Source organism: Ictalurus furcatus, chromosome 25 (genome assembly GCF_023375685.1).
Source record: "Ictalurus furcatus strain D&B chromosome 25, Billie_1.0, whole genome shotgun sequence".
Classification (NCBI taxonomy): Eukaryota; Metazoa; Chordata; class Actinopteri; order Siluriformes; family Ictaluridae; genus Ictalurus; species Ictalurus furcatus.
In genome coordinates, this window is record NC_071279.1 from 9143012 (window position 1) to 9163617 (window position 20606).

General features: G+C 38.6%; 1 protein-coding gene across 1 annotated transcript; it reads right to left on the reverse strand.

The window, feature by feature from the left end:
- Nucleotides 1-3281: 3281 nt before the first annotated feature.
- Nucleotides 3282-11096, reverse strand: aqp4 (aquaporin 4). Its single transcript, XM_053614548.1, has 5 exons — nt 10740-11096; nt 8529-8955; nt 6137-6301; nt 4869-4949; nt 3282-3956 (listed from the first exon to the last, which is right to left on the reverse strand). The coding sequence occupies exons 1-5, from the start codon at nt 10784-10786 to the stop codon at nt 3684-3686; spliced, it is 993 nt and encodes a 330-aa protein (XP_053470523.1). The 5' UTR covers nt 10787-11096; the 3' UTR covers nt 3282-3683.
- Nucleotides 11097-20606: the final 9510 nt, after the last annotated feature.

A 20606-nucleotide genomic window follows, 5' to 3' on the forward strand; every position in this document is an offset into this window, starting at 1 on the left:
CAAGCTATTAAGCTTTTCTTGGACTTAATAACAAATCTTTGGTCAGAAAATTAGCAAGAATTAATCAAATGCACTCCTGAGACCTCCTGTCTCACCCTTTGCTCATTTACTTTCGCTGCAACTGTTTGTGGGAAAGCTACAAGCAGGGAAATTCACTTATATAGTCTTCATGTACACAAAGGTAAAATCATTATAATTATAAAAATGGTTGATGTAGAATTCAAACTAACACATTTCTGGGTGTACAAAATAAAGATAAAAAATAAAATAATGAAATAAAATAAAATTAAAATTAAAAAGCTGTCTGCAAGTTTACCCACAAGGCTTAAACAATTAAAGGGAAATCAAAGGGAAAAGTTATACCATACTAAGATTCTTTATCTATTGCTTAATTCCTGCTAATCTCTTGATTTGTTGTTAAGACCATTAAAAACTTAATATTTTGTCATTTTGGGCTTGGCCCATTTTTTTTGCCCAGGAGTGTATATTCACTAGCCCTTTTATGAGGTAAACCTACCATATAGGAACACTTAGAAAATGATAAGAAATTGTACAAGTGTATTATATGGCTGAGAAAACCATCCAATCCAGATTGTGTTTACATGTGTTTACTCTTGTCAGTCATTTTATAGACACTCCCCAACATCCCATCACTCTGCCCCATCTCAGTCACCAATCAGCAAGCGCCAAGAGCAGCCAGGTGCTAACTCTAGTTGAACCACTGTAAGTTCTGCGGCCGAGCTTTGTGTACATGGGTGTACATGCGAATCTATGGCAGGCTTGAGGAGTAAAACAAATCATGCAAATCTTATTCAACTCCATCCATTTAACCTTTAAAGACTTTAAAATCTTGCCATATTTGAACAAATCGTACCTACTTAAAAGAAAGAAAAAAAAAAGAGTATTAGATGGAACATGACGAATATTTAATGGTAATGCGTTCAGATTTTTGATGAGTAAAAACAAAAAGCTGCTTCACTACTTTGTTTAAGTTTCATATGTGGACTGTGGAGAAGGTTAGCACTATATGATCTTCAGAACATAGTTTATTAGGCATTCAGAGATGTATGTAGGTGCTTTACCAAAGTAGTATTAACATTTCATAGTTAGTTCTAAAGGAACCATGCAGCCAGTGGAGTGATGTTTAAAAAAGACAAAAAAACTTGCATATGTCCATTTTTCCTCACATTGACTGTGAGCTAGTGTTTGGCAGAATTCAATTCAATTCAATTCAATTTTATTTGTATAGCGCTTGAATTGACAGCTGTCAGTGAATAAGACACGAGTGTTTCCATGTATTGTCCTGTAAAGCCTGTCTGATTCAATGCCTCGGTTCAATGAAGATATAAAATTACAACACCACCATCCTCTTTCACTGATGTTCAGTTACGTAGTGACAAACCGCTCCAAGTGGAGAATTATTCGGGGCTAAAGAAAAGATCTTCTGGGTTATAGCCCTGAACGCCCAGGCCAGGTGATGCCCTTGTCTAAAAACAATATTATCAAGTAATATTATGAAGCAAATGTGGAACATTCATGGCTTCCCTGGTAAATTCAGCATCTAGCTCATATTAAGGATCTGGATCATTCGAGGCTATTATCGTGTTCATAATCATCAAAATCAACAGTTTGTTTACTGACACCTTCATCATCAATCACCATCAAACAACGCTAGTATTTGATTAAAAACTTGTTCTGCAGTAAATCACTGAACCAAGTGAAGTCATGTAACATTTCTTTTATGTCTGGGGTCATTATGATTGACAAATTCCCATACAATAGATTATATATGTTACTACATAGATCAGAATATTCTGATATACAAAACTCCGGTTCGTGGTGGACTTACTGTGGTCCCTTTACCTTGCTGGATGAAGTGAAGCTATAGTGATATAGTGCAGCATGAACAGCATGCTGTAAAAACAGCCGTGCAAGTGATGCATTTCACTTTCATTCCGCTTTCACTGTCTGTTTGGCAAACGCAGACCCAACACTGGCACATAAATTTGTGATGTCTGCCCTCCACTGGACCGAACCAGTAATACCGCAGCATACTGCTGGCACATTGTGGTTGCACTAATATATTCCTAATTCATGTCAATATGATGAAGTTATAACTAATTGGAAGGCCTAGGTTTATTTAGTCAAGATTTAATTGACCAACAAATGTATTGTTTTGTGAGGGACCCTGTAATTATAATCAACAGCCTATGAAGAAAACGAAAGAAAGAAAGATGTAAAAAGTATGTTAAACAAAGGACATGGCATTATGATGGTAAATTGTACAGTGGCCCAGTTATAATAACAAAAGACACAAAAAAGAATTGTAATATATCCCTAATTTTTCCTTGAGGAAAAATTAAATAGAATAAGACAAATATAAAAGGAGAAATTAAATTGAGAAAATCTTGTGTGATATGTTTCACAGATGTCGCTTTATTTCCACAAGTAACAATTTTTTTTCAAATAGTGTATATTAAGAAATAAATAGCTACTTAAAAAAAAGCAAAAACTGGGTCTGTAGACTTAGAGTCATGCCAAATATTTAACTTTTATTTTGCTGCAAAATAGAGATACAAACATTTGTCCCCAACTGTATACTGTATATACTAAGTTGACAGTTCATTGTGGATACTAATTTAGTAACAAATAAATACTAAATTAGTTACCAGTCATCAATCATTACCACACCAAATGACCATGGTTTATACCTACAGCTATATACAACATGTACATCTCACATATTTAAACTTTCGAATCTGTACCAAAGAGAGAAAGTGTGGGATAGTCTATGAATGATAGTCTATGAATGTGTAGGAAAGTGCAGGAGAGAGAAAGTAAGGCATTGGGAGTGCTTCTTATTTTGTGCACTGAGGAAGTATAATTTGGTGTATGTGTCAATTCACTAGCAGTAGTATCACTGTAACCATGACCTTATAGCCAAACCATACTGAACATGCTCAAAAAACAAATGAAACTTTCACATGTAGTTAAATATCTAAAGCACTTTGTCAAGGCCACTTCAGTAGGAGCACATCAGTGTCTGTTTATTGTGCTGGGTGTATGGCAGCTGCACACCAGGCCTCCTCACCCAAGATCAGTAAAGCTCTTGTGGCTGAATAAGCACAAATCCCCACAGCCACATTCCACAATCTAGTGGAAAGTCTTCACAGAAGAGAAGAGGTTATTATAACAGAAAAAGGAGACTAAATCTGGAACAGGATGTTCAACAAGCACACATGGGTGTGATGGTCACGTGTCCATGAACTTTTGGCTATATAGTAAAGCAGAGCACTGTATAAAAGTTCGCCACTATAGGCACTGATGCCAGTGCTAGGAACATAGACTTGTGCTACTGGCTGATTCAGGTTTTTGATTTTTTTTGATAAAGAATACGCATTATTACTATGTCCTGGTGTGGATAATTTTATGCTTTTGTACAGAAACAGAACATGTGCTGTACACTACAGTATGTCTGAGTGGGACTTTTACAGAACATGTGAGGTAGTCATCATCAGCTTGGTGTGTCAGGGCCCTTACACACACACATACACACACACACACACACACACACACACACACACACACACACACACACACCTCTATATCAGTTCGGTCTCTTTGATCTGGCTGGTGGTGTAGTGTCTAGAGCTCAGCTCTTCTTCCTCAGTGCACCTTAATCGTCATACAGAGGACAGCACCTCGCCAGCTGTCTCTCTCTCCTTCCTCTCAGCACGCTCCACATCGAACACTGTGAATGCTGGCTGCTTGATCATCAGCTGAGTTTGGTCACTGGAGAAAGTGCCTGGCTCCATGCCTTTGTACTGAGCAGTGGGAAAGGAGGTCCTAGAGATGATGCTGGCATAGTGTCTCTTCAGGTCAGGGTCAGGACAGAACAGGTACTCGTATAGGGCTGCTGCCAGGACACCTCCCATTAATGGACCCAACCAGTACACCTGTGAGAGGGAGATTGCGAGAGAGAGATGCTCTTTTACTTATAGCTTGATTTCCAAGAACATAATGACGACATTTGTGAGGGTTGACTCTAGGATATATTACACATTGTCAGTAATGTCATTCCATGCCATTGCCTTACACTGAGATATACAATGCTACAATATCTAAAAACTTAACTGGCACAAACAATAATTTTTGGTTCAATTGGCAGGCATCTCTCTGCCATTAGTCTATCTGTATACAGTGAACCTGACAAACAGATGGCCTCTGATCCCTGTAGAGCAATATAATGCTCAAACATTTTGCCTTGAAAGGCAAGACTCTGTGCTCCCAAGTGTATAGACAGAGGGAAAGCATAAATACTGGACTCAATATTTGTCCATATATACTGGACCCAAAATATTGGACCAAAGAAAAAATATTGGACTCAATATATTGGACCAAAAAAGGTAGAGTAGCTTCTAAAGCATTGCTTTGTATTTCTTCACATTCTTTTCTGGGGAAGTCATTATCACTGACCTTCACTGTCAAATGGCTGGCCTCAAAATAGAAGCTTTCTGTTCAGCTTTACCCCTCTCCTTAGTGTAATACTCTCAGACAGAAGTTCAGCACACACACACACACACACACACACACACACACACACACATATACACACACACACACACACAAACACATATGGCTCAGATCCTTAAGTAACAGTGGGTGTCCTCAAAATGTCTATATGATAAATCTACCTCAGTCCAACCTTATAGTCCTACTATAATCATACAGGAAAACCTCATGGCACACACAGAGTGTGCACTGTTTATGTTTACATGTATGCTTAACACTGGTAAGCATTGCTTTTATCACCTCCTAAAACGTTTGTCACCTGCTAATATCAACTAATATGCAAATATTTGACACACCCAGTGGTTTTCCCAGTGTCCCGTGATGACTGCAGGACCGAATGAGCGAGCAGGATTCATACTGGCACCAGTGTAGGGGATCTGCTGGAACACACACATGCACGCGCACACACAAGCACACACGCACACGCACACACATGACAGAGTTAGGAGACGAGAACAGAACATAACACTCAAGCACTTAAAAGAGTTACTTAAAGGTGTGAATGTCAGTGACTGACCGTGTAGGTGCTTTTAATAAATTTCTCTGTTACTCTAAATTACAGCCTCTACTAATCATTAATATGTTTGTGCAAAATATTAAACCGTAATGGATGCAAGAAGTGTACCCAAATTCGACTATAGGGAAAACAATACAAAATAATGTTACAAATAATACTTTTTAAAATCTGTGTTTTGTATGTTGTTCCTGTGTACAACCAAATATCGGGACGTGGGAGAGCAGTTGAAGGATGGTTAAGGAGTTTTGTTTTTAGTGAAAAAGGGATTTACCACATTACAGCCATGCGTGGCATGTTTTATTGAAGCTCTTATAATTCCAATTTAATTGTGGGTTCCCTTGCAAGCATTCATTCACATTAAAGCTGCATCAAAATTAATTTGAATCACACTTGCTTGTAATGTTGATTTCAGCCATGGGGCCCATCACAGTGAGTACTCAAATGTATCTGTTGTGTGTGTAAATAAAGTCTGTGATTTTGAAGTGTGTGAGTTAAAATTTTGAACTAATGAAACTGCTCCAGGTACAGATTCCACGTGATTGATTTAAAGTCTAATAACCAACAAAGTACAAGAAAAAGTCAATTTCTACAATATAGGCCATGTAATACTGCTATTCCTGTTCATAAAGAGCAAACCAAGGACACCCTTCATGCTTAGCAACACCCTTAGGTGTGGTAAGCACACATCATATACCTTTGGGATGTTTTGGCATAAACCTGATATCAACACTTGGCAGCAGAGCTAGGTTACAATTCTCCATGGAAAAGGGCTGCTTTGAGACCTGAAAAACACCTGCCACACTTAGACACTGAAAATGCCCAATGAGCTGATGAGCTAAGCAGCTTTGCATGCTTTACTCCGACCATTTACTCACACAAAAGTTTATGTGACTCTATGTGTAACAATGTGATTAGACACATGTATCAAATTCTCTTCTTTACAGTACTCTCTATAAGTACAGTTGCATATTGCATAACTCATTACACAATTCACTGTAATTCTTTCTGGATCTTTTGCTCTGTTAATTATGTTAGAAACTGACTCACAGCAAAAAGGTGACCGATGCACACTGACAGGCCGATAGCCAGCGCTGCTGAGCCCTTCAGGTCAGTGCGCTTTGGGTCGCAGGTGGCAAAGATGGTGAAAACAAGCTCAAAGGTGATGAAGAGTTCAACCACCAGGGCATGACCAGAAGAGATATGAGCGCTGACCTAAAGGGGGGCAGTACAGGAATTAGGAACTAAGAAGGAGCTGAGAAAGATATTTAATGAACAACACATTTGATTTTCAGCCCTACTGAATATAAAGTATTCCACTTTGTCTATACAGACTAGACTCAGACCTGCATGAGATGTTAGTGTTTCTGTCTGTTATGTTTTGTTGAATTCATGCTTTCAGGTTTAATGTACTGTAAGTAATGTTACAATGGGATCATAAGTAGAGTTCGCGGAACTCATCAGTTTGTGTGTGAGACTTTCATTATATTGTTAATTAGACAATTCAAAATAGCAAATTAAAAGTAGGATAAAGAAGTCTACATCATCCATCCATTCTCCATACTGCTTATCCTACACAGGGTCACTGGGAGCCTGGAGCCTATCTCAGGGAACTCGGGGCACAAGGCGGGGGACACCATCGATGGGGTGCTACCCCATCGCAAAGCACAATTACACACACATTCACACACTAAGGACAATTTGGAAATGCCAATCAGCCTACAACATGTCTTTAGACTTGGGGAGGAAACTGGAGTACCCGGAAGAAACCCCCGAAGCACGAGGAGAACATGCAAACTCTGCGCACACAGAGCAGACGCAGGATTCGAATCCCCAACCCTGTAGGTGTGAGGCAAATGTACTAACCACTAAATCACTGTACCCATTAGTGGTTATTAGTATTACTATGGCTTTTCATGGCCTGTCCATTCACTTGCTTCACATTCAACAGTAGATATATTTTATAACAATACACATGGAATGGAAGCCATATTGTTAAATTCAGCAATTTCCAATGATATGAGATTAATTACAACTAGGATGACTATTTTTGCATCAATATATTGGCAATATACTAAATGCTTGTCATCTTCCCATTTATACACTACATGTCCAAAAGTACTGTATGTGGACACCTGACTATGACACAAATATATGCTTGTTGAACATCCTATTCTAAATGGCATTAATATAGATTTGGACCCCCTTTACTGCTAAAACAGCATCCACTCTTCTGGGAAAGCTTTCCTCTAGATTTTGGAGTGTGGCTGTGGGGATTTGTACTCATTCAGCCACAAAGCATTAAAGAGGTCAGGTGCTGCTGTTGGGTGATGAGACCTGGGTTGCAGTCAGATATAGTGGCAGACCAAACAGATTTATTAAAAGCATGAACATTTGAATAATTATTAGTGACATGAGGCTACATTTAGCTGACAGGACATGGGCTGAATGGCGATGCATGGTGGCCTATTCGAAGGTAGTTTATAACATCGCAACGCGTTCGTATCGTTAACAGATAACTGGCTATCACAAACATTACATGGAGCATAACGTTAGCTGGTTTCATGGCCACAATGCCAGCTGCCTCAAACAAATATAATATAGGACCGTCTTTCAGGTGCTTCGCCAAATTCCAGGTGTTTCCTCGCTTTGTTTGAAATGAACGATAGCATTGGTTGGACACCGGAAACCGATACTTGCTTTCCTCTCTTTTCCTCTCTACGAGTCGGGTGGAGCTAAACTTAAAGCTAAGCTAATCTTTTGTAGTTTTTCCCATGTGCTTGTAGGCGTTCTTCTTCTTCTTCTTCTTCATCACTTGTGGGCTGACTAAAACACTTGCGTGTATTTGCTGTCCCCATCAGGTCCGGAAGAATCGCAACCTTGGTACTTTCGATACAATCGGTACTAACGGAAGTACAGAAAAACAAGCACCGTCACGTTTTAAGAATGTTGGTACCGACTTGGTACCGAAGTATCGGTTCTCGTGACATCCCTACTACCTTTACTCTCTGACTATAAAGGTCTATAAATAAGACAATCAGTAATTCTGTGTACCTATGTTTTCCCCAGGTGTTTTCTGGTGTCCATGCAAAATCAACTAAAAACCAATGTTTATAATGAGATATGTTGATTACAATGTGAAGAAATTAGTTTTCTGAAGCCACAAAGAGACCCTAATTTACTGAATACCTTTAATGAAAAATTAAATCCATATATTTTACAAAAACATGCTTCAGATAAAGATTTACTGACTGCCCCAATAACTGTTCTTAGACCTTCATTCCATGTTTAGTTATTTTTTACCATTAAATTCAGCACAATCTGCAAAAGAAGATGATATACAAAACAATGGATAAAACTGAGAGAAGTGGGAATGTAAAATCTGCTAGTTCAGCACCTCATATCACACTTCTCCTATATACAATCATGTAATCTAACTGACCGAGGTGACCCCCAGGTTCCCTCTCACAGCAGGAGGAGTCACACCATACAGGATAGCTGCTCCCACCATTGCCCCGAGACACTGTGCTCCCAAATAGAAAATGCCCTTAGCCAGGCTCAGCTTTCGGGTGACCACCATGGCCACTGTGACTGCCGGGTTGATGTGGGCGCCACTGATTTGGCTGAAGCACTGGACGAGTGTGGCTATGGACAAACCGAAACAGAGAGAGATGAGAACGAGGTCAGGAGGGTGAGTGCTGTCCTTTGTGGTTGCTGCCCAGTTGATAGTGGACCCCAGACTGAGCAGCACAAAGATCAACATGGCCAAAAACTCTCCAGACACTGCTCGCCAAAAACCCTTTGTCCATACACCCTTAAAGGCAGCCATAACTCGATCACACTTGCAGGGGCACGAGGGCACACGCCTCCTGAGAGAAGAAAGACACGGAGAGAAGGATAAAGAGATTATGTAAATAAATGAGCATTAGATATTGGACATAATATACAATTAACCAATGGTTTTGTGTTGTGTCTGTGTATATTTATTATGCAAATGGTTTTTAAATGCATAAAAAAAGAATACATGTATAGTAGTTGAATTAGTTAATAAAATAAAGCCAATCATGCATAATTGACACATGGATCTATTTCCGAACAACGTTGCCCCATACAACTATCTGAGTAGTGTGTAAAAGGTGCAACTATTCTTGCGTATGTGTGCACACACAGCTGCTACAAGAGCATCATTGTTCATGTAGTAGTATGTGTACACGAAGGATTAAAAGCTATATCCACTAGGGGGCAGAAGAGGGCTGGAACCTCCATGGAATATCTTATTTGACCAACTGATGCAACAGCATTCTACAGCACCCTATGGAAGTATAATAGTGCCAAATGTCCTCAAGGCAAAATGGCATATTGAATTACATAATTTGAATAAAAACATATCGCAGTAACAATACTTGATTTTTTCTGCCCAGCAATTTGACACAAATTGAAAAAAAACCAACACAGCAATATCAATGCTTGAATTAGTTTCCTCTGCAATTCATTGGGTTTGTATATTTTGACTGAAAACAAAATACCAGCATTCAAAATTCAATGCACACATATTCACCTTCCTAAAATATGGTTCCAAAATATTCAGTTGTTAAAATACCATCTTCATTATTCGTCAGGTAATATTTAAACACATTATTTTTCAACCTCACAAATACAGGCTGCAAAAATTCAGGTCTTAAAAATTCGGGTCTTAAAATTCAAGTCTTCAAATCCGGGTCTCACAGGAAGAGCAATGGATTGCCGATACTATTATAACAAGTTACTCTCGGTCGGCCCCCTAGTGGTGGGATTGTGCAAACAAGCAAACAAGAAGATGAACCACCGGACTGGCATAAAGTTGGCTTGACGTTGGACGTTCGGTATTCACAGATATGCGCAAATTAAGGGACAGTCTCTAAAGTTACATATTGGTATACATGTTTCTAACTTCAATAGCATTTGAAGTGAATGACTTGGCCATAAAACCAACTGTAAAGTGTTCATCTAGGTGTCAGCTGTAGCTAGGCGTCACACAAAAACCGAGTCATAAATTCAACTCTTTTTTTTTGTTATCCACACCTGTTTAAAGATAAGAAACTCTAGTGCGCATGCTTGTTGTCTGTCCAGAGAAATTCCAAAATCATTATAATGCAGCTGTCCTTAAACTTTTGGTCCCCTTCCAATGTAAAAAGAAATGCCCCTGCCCCTGTTATGATCACTGCCCAAGATTATTATATTAAAAGTCATATTAAGCAAATACATCACATCCAAAGCCAGGTACGCTGTGGGGGTTTTTGTGTGCTAATTATCAGCTACTCATACATTATAATCGTTTTTTAATGCTTTTAATATAGTCAGTTAGTCTTATTGTAATGACTTATTGTAATTGTTATTAGTCTTAAGTGTAATGACTAACAACAATAACTTCGACAGCAGTTGATGTCATTATTAGTTATTGCATTAAAAAGGCAATTCATATCCTTGTATTATAGTATTATTATTATTATTATTATATATATAAAAAAGATTGACCAATCATTGTAACCCCTGACATGGTACTGAGGGACAGTAAGTTTTCTGGGGAGTTATAAAGAACATGTGCACACTGTACTGGATAGCAAACACACAAAAACAGGCTACTGTTGATGGAAAGTGCAATCACCAGACTTACCGAAAACGACCGCAAATTTTGTTTCGGTCAGAAAATTCCTCTGTCATCCCTTAGTGAGCAGCATTCTGTTCATGAGAAAAAAAATATATATAAATAATAAAAATCTGAATGCAACTGATGTGACCAGCGATGCGCTCTCTTACAATGACGCGCGCTTCCCCTGTGCACGCGCCTCTCTCTCTCTCTCTCTCTGTCTGTGTGTGTGTGTGTGTGTGTGTGTGTGTGCGCGCGCGCGCAGGAGAGCAACATCTCCCTCAGCATGAATGTGGGAGCCGACAAAAACTTTCACCGTCAATAGACTCACTGCTTGGTTTGCCACAGAGCCCACTTTCAAGCTTCTTCATGTGTATTATTGAACGTATAGAACTGGCATTATGAACACAATCGTGGAGATAAAAGGGTATGTTTGATTACTGTCATTCTTAATTATTGTGCCAAAGCCTCTCTGTAACTTTCCAGTGAAATACACCTCCAGGGGGCTGGTAACCCTGAGAGGGTGGGGGGTGGTGGTGCGGGTTGGGGGGGTGATAAGTGGATTACGGTTTTTCCATGCATTTTTGTCATAGCAAGACCCTGACTATAATTTCTACTAGTGTTCGGTAATGTGGTATTCATGAAAATCCCATAAATTCGGGGAAAAAAAACCATTCGTATCCTACTCATGCTCCTGAGTGTGTGTAAATTTATGCATTGGAAGACTAACTAATGTAAACCTCAACTTGACTGACTCCAAATCAGAATATGTAACATATATGTAATATACTGTTGGGTTTAAATTGCTTAATTTGATTATGTTTACAGCATTTAGTGTGACATAGACTTATACAGCCTCATGCTAGCTCACTCGGTCATAGACTAAGAATACCATTGAGAAGATTTTGTGAAAATCACTAGCATTAATTGAAAAATATGAAGAAATATAAAGAAAGAAATAAAGAAAATAAAGAACACTACAATAAAGCCACCACAAACTCATAAATTAAGACAAATAAAATGAATTATTCAATTATGACAGAAGAAAAAGCACCTACAAATGGAGGATGGGCTTCACTGTTAGCTGTAAACACATGCCTCATCTGACAGATTTAGCACTCACTTATTATTATTACTATGATATATTATTAAAACTTTTTATTGGTGTCATATATCAAGGAGGGAACTCTGAATTTCACTTCCCAGCAGCCACTGCACCATATTACATCATTGTCACATGACCACCTGCACCTGTATCACGTTTTTTGTTTAAGGAGCACTCATATATATATAGCCACTGTTTGCACTGCTTCCTCGTCTTACGTATGGTCTATCTATGCTTTGTCTACGCTTCCATGTTTAGTTTTTGCCACAGTATTTTGCCTCGTGTTATTGTGTCTTTGTATTTTGTTTGTTTGTTTGTTTATTAAATGTTTGAAGATCTGCGCTTGCTTCCGAATCCACCTTTGTAACGTGACAGTTGGCATAGAAGTGAGTCAAAATAACATCCACTTCTGTATTTCAACCATTACCCTAATTGTTCATTTTGTGCTCCCACCTGTCTGTGAACTTGACCTTTTATGGAGTTTTGTGGGCGTCACTACATGCAAATGAGCTGTGTCGGGATTGTGCTTTACACTTTACAAGTGATCAACATTTGCACATTTGCAACTAATCTAATTTTTTTTCATTTGGTTTGGCTTACACAAACATTTACACAACTTTAATAAAAGATAAATGATAAATGAGACCCAATATTTCTATGTAATACTCATACCAACTTTGAGATATTGGCATCACTCTTTTCTCAGTTTGGTCCATTGGGGTCTACATGGTGATCAGATGAGACATGAAAAATTCGTCAAATACATAGTGTGCTGGGGTGTATAAACCAGCTACATAGCACAACCTAATCGAGAATATGTACAAAGTAGTAATGGAAGGAAAGGAGGATCTATTTGTCCAGACAAAAGACAAGGATTTATGAGTGTTAGGAAATGATAGAGGGTAACTTACCATGAATAACTGGAGCATCACATTTAGGAAATTAGAAATGGTTCTTGAAACAAGCTGTGAACCACCCTGACATTCACCTCAGCAGATTCCTAAAAGTTTTATATGAAAGATACAGGTGGTCAATAGTAGAATTGGAAGTTGAATTGGTAGATTTGACAATACTTGCAATTCAAATGTACACACATGTTCAGGCAGACAAGGAAAAAAGGAAATAACAGACAGACATAAAAGTTTATAAACTAGATTTGAGAGTTCCTGTCTGGCTAGACAAGGGTTTGACACTGAACGGTACGTTTTTTAAATACTCTTGAGAACTAATCAGCAGCTCATAACATAATGTAGCTGTGAAATCTTTGCATTTATGTGTGAACCAGGATAAATCTTTTATATAACTCCAGGTGGCTACACATTTCCATGCCAGCCCCATTCAGTGCTTGCTGAATAATTTTTGCACTTGTTCCATAAATCACAGACACTCCAAAACTTTAACTAAGCAGCATGTGTTTGTGGCCTGATGGTATTATGTTCTCATTATCAGGAGGCTTGCAAACAAGTCTTGCTTTGTGTATGCAAGCAAATCGGTATCTTCACGCAGGCTTAGGCAATCTGAATATTTGTTCTAATGAACTTCTTCCCTCACAGTGTTCTCACATTTTTCCTTCTCTTTGCAAAAGAGACACACATTATCCCCTAACATCTCTGTTTTATCAAAACAAAAGATTTGAACACCCTTCCAACTCATTATCCATTATATATGGATAATGAGTTGGATAACAGCGTAATGACAGCATTATGTAACCATTATATGAAAGGTCTTGTCCTCTTGGGTCACAGTTAACATGGCTGAAATGTCTTCAGTGTTCTGATATGTGGGTCAAAGAGTAAAAGAATTTCCAAAACAGAACAAAATAATAAAACCCACTGATATGCCACAGAGATTAAATTACTGAACTATTATTTTGAATGAGAATTTTCAAGCTCTGGTTACTGCCTTTGGCCTTTGTGGTGTTTCACACGTTCTTTCTCTAATTCCATTCTTGATGTGAATGCATATTTGTGTGTGATGCCCTGAAATGCTCTGACTTCCCATACACGATGTATTCCTACCTTTGTGTTCCTGAGATAAGTTCTGCTCTAGATCCACTCTGACTTGGATAAAGCCAATATTGAAGATGAATGAATGAATGAAACAGTATTTCTTTAAAATGAGCAGCCTTAAGATGAAAGAACAACAAATAGTTTGGCCCACATAAATTAAAATGGATTAAAACATTCACTATACTAATGATGATATTATTTGGAAAGCATCATATTTCTATAGTTTGACATGCTCAGTAGCAGACAAAATGACACTCTAGAGAACACAAATCATTGCCTACAGTTATAATAAAAAGTCTATGCCTCAAATTGTCTTTTTAAAATTCTGAATGAATGTTAGTTAGAAGAAGTCTTTTGCTATGTGACAGCACCACCATCCCAGAGCACATGAAGCTTGCCAGCACAGCTTGGAGTAAAATACTAACTTCCCAATCTGTGTGATAGAGAAGTCTCCTGGCCCGGCTGGCATATGCTGTCTTTCCAAGTTAGTGAAAGTACAGTCATAAACTCTGGCCACTACATAATGGACTCTGGCCATGGATAGTGTATGGCACCTCTGGGAATTGAACTTGGCATCCAACACTGAGCTCAGACCTCATGTCTCGGCGCTGTAGAAGCACTGCCTCAGTGACCTGGGGCAAAAAGATATCTGCTTAGTCTGTTAGGAATCTGACAAGTATTCCTGTATGCACACACACTGTGCTGGTCCACAATGTTTCTATGTACATTTTTTAGTAAACCGTTGCAAGTCTCAAGTTCTGCACCAGACTCCTACATGAATTGCTCCAGTGCCTGGACAGAACAATGTTTTTGCATGTTTTTATTGACACACACACACATACACACACACACACACACACACACACACACACACACACACACACACACTACCAATCTCACTATGGAGTGAGTGTTCAAATGTAACACCAGCCCAGGACATAACCCCTCCTCACAGTAGAGGTTGCAATTGGCAGAATTTAAGCATGACCTCTGACTCAACTACCAGGTTACTTCCTGACTTTAGTGAACAGAAGCTTGCCTGGTTTAACAAGTCTTTATGAAGTCTTGTCAATCCCCGCATTGAGTAAATTCTGAGCCTTTTTCCCTACTGCCTGTGAATGTGTTTGAACGCTTGCAGTGTTTATTGGTTTATTCTTTGGATTATCCATTTGGCCTTTTTTGGTTCTGCCTGGTTGTGTTTTAACCTTTTTCTTGCTACACTGTTTTGATATTAGACTGCGGTTTTACTGTTTTTGGCCTGATCTCCAATAAACTGCAATAAACCTTTTATACACATGGAAGCTCACGCTTGATCTGAATCTGATGTTTCAACAACATGCTGAGCACATTGGTAAAAATGGACATTTGACATTTGCAGTAAACTTGCAGCTGAATAAAATACTGAAATGTGGGTGTATATTTGCCTCGCTATTACTGTATGTTCCTACATTCACAGACTGCATTGGCCATTGTCTGTAAGTCAACATTGACAAAACTGAACTGATATAAAAGTGAAGAACTCCCTTCTGCTGGACATTTCGGTCATTTGTCGGTCCATCTGTCTAAGAATCCTGGTTTGATTATGGACGATGGTCTCACATCATATCAACAACCATATACTGCAGATTTGTCTTCATGGCATGAGAAGCATACAACTTTTTCTGAAGATTCTACACATACAATTTCCTCTCTCTCTCTCTCTCTCTCTCTCTCTCTCTCTCTCTCTCTCTCTCTCTCTGCAAGTCTATATTTTCATGCCATATCTTCTCTACAGAAAGCGGCTGCTCACCTGGCTCATAACCTCCCAAAGTTTTCTGCTGAGGTCATTCCACTGGCACATGAATCAAATTCAAATAACATGTCTTTGTATTCCAGGCATCAAAGGATGCTGCAACACATTATCTATGCACTCTGGTTCAGAACTACAGATCTGCACGCCTGCACTAAGGTCTTCAACTTCAGGGCATTTGGCGTGGCCTTTTCTGAGTTCTAAACATGCTCGTAATGCAAGATCTCTCTGCTTCAGCGCCATGGCTCCTCAGTGGTCCAACACACTCCCATCTCCATTCAGAGTAGCCATGTACCTCTATTCCTTCCACAAAGATCTAAAGACCTTTTTTAAAATCTTTTAAAAAGATTTTTTAAAAACTATTTTTATTGTTATATTTTAATTTATTATATTATTATATTGTTAATATTTTTACATCATTTGTTATTATATAATTTATACACTTAGAATTTGTATGTTCATTACTTATTGTCTTTTGTATTGTTCATGTGCTTAGGTTTATATACTTACTCATCACCTAAAACACTCATGCACCTGTACAAATTATCATTAGTCCATTGTTGTTCGGGTTATGAAGCTTGAATCCTGCATAGATGCAGCTTCATTTGATAAAGAATATAATAACAGCAGTATACAAGACACAGGAAGGTGAAACACATTTATAGTACATTCATAAGGAATTAAGACAAACTGTAACTGGGTGTAGAGTTTACATTCTTGTCAATAAGTGGAATATATCCTGAACTGAACTAGTTTTTGAACGCATTCCCAACAATTAGTCAGTAATCATTTTAATCAGGACATACAACCAAATCTTATCAGACAATTATAGCATTATAGTCGAGAAAAGATGAAGACATAGTCTCCCTATTAATAGTGATTGAGGAAGCGCCGTAGGGGGGCAGCATATCTAATGAATTAATTTGTTTGGCTTTATGAAATAATTATGAGGTTTACCTCTCAGTGGCATTTCTATGCTGCTTCTGTGATATGAGAATAACAGTCAGTCTGTTTCATGTACCAGAATGAATGTGATTTTGAGGTCTGAAAGACACCTCCTGTGAGCTTTTTCCATAATGACATACAGGGTCGTAATGGATGACGCTAAGCGTAATATGGGCATGAAAGTCAAATCAATATTTTACAGGCATGATTTCCTGTTTGAGGTTGATTGTGGTTAGAGAGGGATTATTCATCTTCAGTCACCATGTCTATGCATGATCTACAAACAAATTTAAAACATTCACACCCAGAAGTTTTGACATTACTGAAAAAGACTGTGTATTTTTATATCTTGATGGAGATCAAAGGTCGCCACAAGGATAGGAACATCTTGTACTTTTGACCTTGTGGGGACCTTTGGCTGGTCCCCATGAGGAAAATAACTTTTTTTCTTCCCCAAAACTACAGATTTCATGCATGGGTTATTATTATTAGTTAGATTTAGGTGTATTCATTAGCTACATTAATAACTATATCAATGGTCCTCACAAGGATAGTAAGGCAAATGTGTGTGTGTGTGTGTGTGTGTGTGTGTGTGTTGTGAATACAGAGATAAAGTCTTTGAAATGTGATGAAGTGTTTAACTCATGTTCCCCCTCAGACACTCATGTTCCTGCTTTGATGTCTGTTGGACATCTCATAATGGATGGCAGCTCATCATCTGCAGGTAAATCCCATCAAAATTGTAATGCTATATATCCCTGTAGAACCATCGCCACATTCAGATTTCTATTTATAAAATTAGGAAGGTCCGACTGAATGAATGAAAAAAGCATTCATCAGGAGACGGCAAGTTTGAATCCTGATGATGCCATAGCGATCCATTACAGGGAGTCTGAAAGAGCAAAATTGGTCCTATGAGTCAGTGATTTGGCATTCCTCTTTCCCTTAACAACCTGTGGGCATCTGTGAACCCATGTATGGGGAGGTAGTTAGTGAGTTCAGGGAACTGGCAAAAGACCAAATTGAAAAATTGGGTAAAAACAAACAAACAAACAAACAAAAAACCCTGAACTGTACAAAACTGAACACTAAATACACTGGCTTAGTTTAATTTAATAGTGAAGAAGTAGAAAGTAGACAAGGAGAAATGTGCAGCTAAGTTCAGTAACTTTTAATTGTATCAGTCATTCCTGAAGCTTATGTGCAGTATTAATCATGCACTAATTAGCTGTTATAAGTGAATTAGTATAAATGTCCTCATTTTAACACAAGTACCTTATGCTTTCAGAAGTTTAGTTATATGAACCGACCTGTAGGGGACAGCATTACACTTTGGAAGAGAGAGCGGGTACGAGAGTGTGTATGTGTGCTGGGGGCGGTGCATGGTTTATAATCTTGGGTAGGACAGAGAACAAATGTCCTCACAAGTAAAGGATTTCTTTTCTTTACATAACATCTGTAGCTTTTATTTAAGAAAACTAAATGAGCTAAAGTTTCCCTTTTGGCTAGGGTTAGATATAGATGCATGCATAGCATTAATCAACTGCATTAATAATTATGTCAATGGAAGGTCCGCATAAGGATAGTAAGACAACTTGTGTGTGTGTGTGTGTGTGTGTGTGTGTGTGTGTGTGTGTGTGAAAGCAAGAGGGAGAGAGGGGGGGAGTTCTTCACACACAGCTAATGCTCTTCAGTAGACCTTTAGAACTAGGGAGACCTTTTTACTGGGAGAGGCTAAATCACTTTATGAATAATCATGGATGAAGGCCCAAACATTGAATAATTTTTAAAAAATGCCATAATAAATTATAAACCAAGTCTGGGTGGAGGATTGAGGGAGTGGGTTACAGCGTACAAATAAGAGCTGTGTTGTATGGGCCAACTGAATAAAACCTTTGAACAAACTTTACTTAGCATTGCTAACAAAAGTTCAGGAGGAACTTATTTAAATGATTACTTTTTTATAGCCTACTACACAAGTATTTATGACTATTTACTCACTCTGACCTTTCGTTCCAGCATCTGGCATCCAGTCGGTATACACAAGCCTGGACATTTAACCTCTCGTATTTCACTGTGCTTGGAGGCGTTTTTTTCTTCTTCGGATTTTTACCCATAATCAATTATAGCAGTAATAATATGTCGATGGGGCAACTTGAGCAACAAATAATGATCTTGCTTTGTATTTAATAGAGGAATGTACAGTTTTCAGTGAATACTTACTGAGGAATACTTGTACTTCACAGTTGTGTTACAGTTCTCTTGGTATCACTTGTGGAGAAACTTAATCAAACTTAATCTTATTTTGTGTGTGAGTGTGTGTGTGTGTGTGTGTGTGTGTGTGTGTGTGTGTGTGTGAGAGAGAGAGAGAGAGAGAGAGAAACCAAGAGAACATGACACTAACAGATACAGACTCTAGATTTGCACACTGAAGCACAGAGAGCGCACACAGAAGTGGTGAGAGAAGAAGAAAGGAAAGAAATGACCAAAATCAATTAAATGATAACTGCTTATGTCCTCTACTCTCAAAAAGCAATATATAGAGAGAAAATGACTGAAGAGAAAAGGATAATTAAATACATTTTTGCAGAACATCATGAATTTAACTGCTTACACTGAGGAGAAACAACACAGCAAGCATGGGAGCTTGTATTGTTCACTAACGTCTCTGTGTAATTGATTTTCAGCTTTACAGGAAAACAGTTTGATCAATGTGTTCAACAGTCACACTGAACATATTCATCAAGCCTCTTCCCCACAAAGTGGAAAATCATTAAAAAAAAAAAAAAATCACAGATCACAGCAGATATCACAGTTTCTGTTTCATCTTTAACTTTGTAATGCCTGCGCGCCCCCCCTCTCAGCCTCTGCTTGGACTTCTGCAGCTTGACACAAGTCATAATCAAAAAGATTTCCTAGTGACAGAACAAGCTGTTTTTTCACCAGAAGGCTAAGCAGGTGACTGCTGCTGAGGCTGATGTCCTGTTTCCCAGCACCATCATCACTCAGTCTGTCTGTTGTTAGCCTGTCCGTTGCTATGCTACAGAAGGACACTAATGAGAGAGGAAGAGGAAGTCTGCAGGAGGCCAAGAGATAATGAGAGAGAGAGAGAGAGAGAGAGAGAGAGAGAGCGAGAGAGAGGAGAGAGAAAAAGAAAGAAAGTGATTTGGTTGAACTACAGTAAGCTTAAGTTAAAGACTTGGCCAGCGAAATAGGAAATGGAAAAATGTGAGAGGAAGAGAGATAAAAGAGAAGCAGGGAGTGATTGTGTGGCAGGCTGAAGCCAGGGTGTGAACTTCCAGCCTGCTCGGGAGACATAAATGAAACACATGCCACATATAATGCAACAGACTGGGATTTAGTGCGACATTATGAGATGTAATGAGAAGTAGGGAGTCTCACTAATCTCAGTGGGAACAGCAAGGGGTCTTACATAAGCCTTACCAAAAGGGACCATTGCCCAGCATGCTCCCTATGTAATGGCGTCATTAAATATGATTAAATTAGGAGCAAGACGTTTCCAGGACTGAAACAAATTGCCCTGTGTCAATCTGTCATGCAAACATGTAATTCAGCGATTCCACTTCCACCCTTAAATAAAGGTACTCATCGGTTTGCAAAATTTTGTCGCTGCATGCCACAGTTGCTGCTGGTGGGAATTTCTATGATCACAGCCAATGTGTTGGGAATCGAATGATATTCCAGCTTGGGCAGTAACGAAATACATGTAATGGTGTTACGTAATAAGGATACAAAAAACTGGTAACTGTAATTCGTTACAGTTACGTCAAAAAACAAACAAATCAGTAATCAGATTACAGGTACATTTAGTAAAAAATGGGAATACAATCAGGATTACAATTTTTTTCATTTAAAATGAAAGAAATGAATGTTTTGACATAACACAATTTAGACAGCTGCTTGATTATAGTTCTGGTTCTCTCACGTCAGTCGTGGCTCACATGAGCAACATCCTGGTGTATGCGCAAATACATTTTGCGCAAAGTTTATTTGGTAGAAATGAACGCAAATTGTTCTCTGAGATG

Excerpts from the sequence above, each read along its gene's own strand:
- aqp4 (XM_053614548.1), bottom strand. The coding sequence starts at position 10,786 with ATGACAGAGGAATTTTCTGACCGAAACAAAATTTGCGGTCGTTTTCG. Across the intron at positions 8,956-10,739 it reads AAAATTTGCGGTCGTTTTCG|GAGGCGTGTGCCCTCGTGCC; the intron begins GTAAGTCTGGTG and ends TTCTTCTCTCAG. Across the intron at positions 4,950-6,136 it reads GCATCGGTCACCTTTTTGCT|ATCCCCTACACTGGTGCCAG; the intron begins GTGAGTCAGTTT and ends GTGTTCCAGCAG.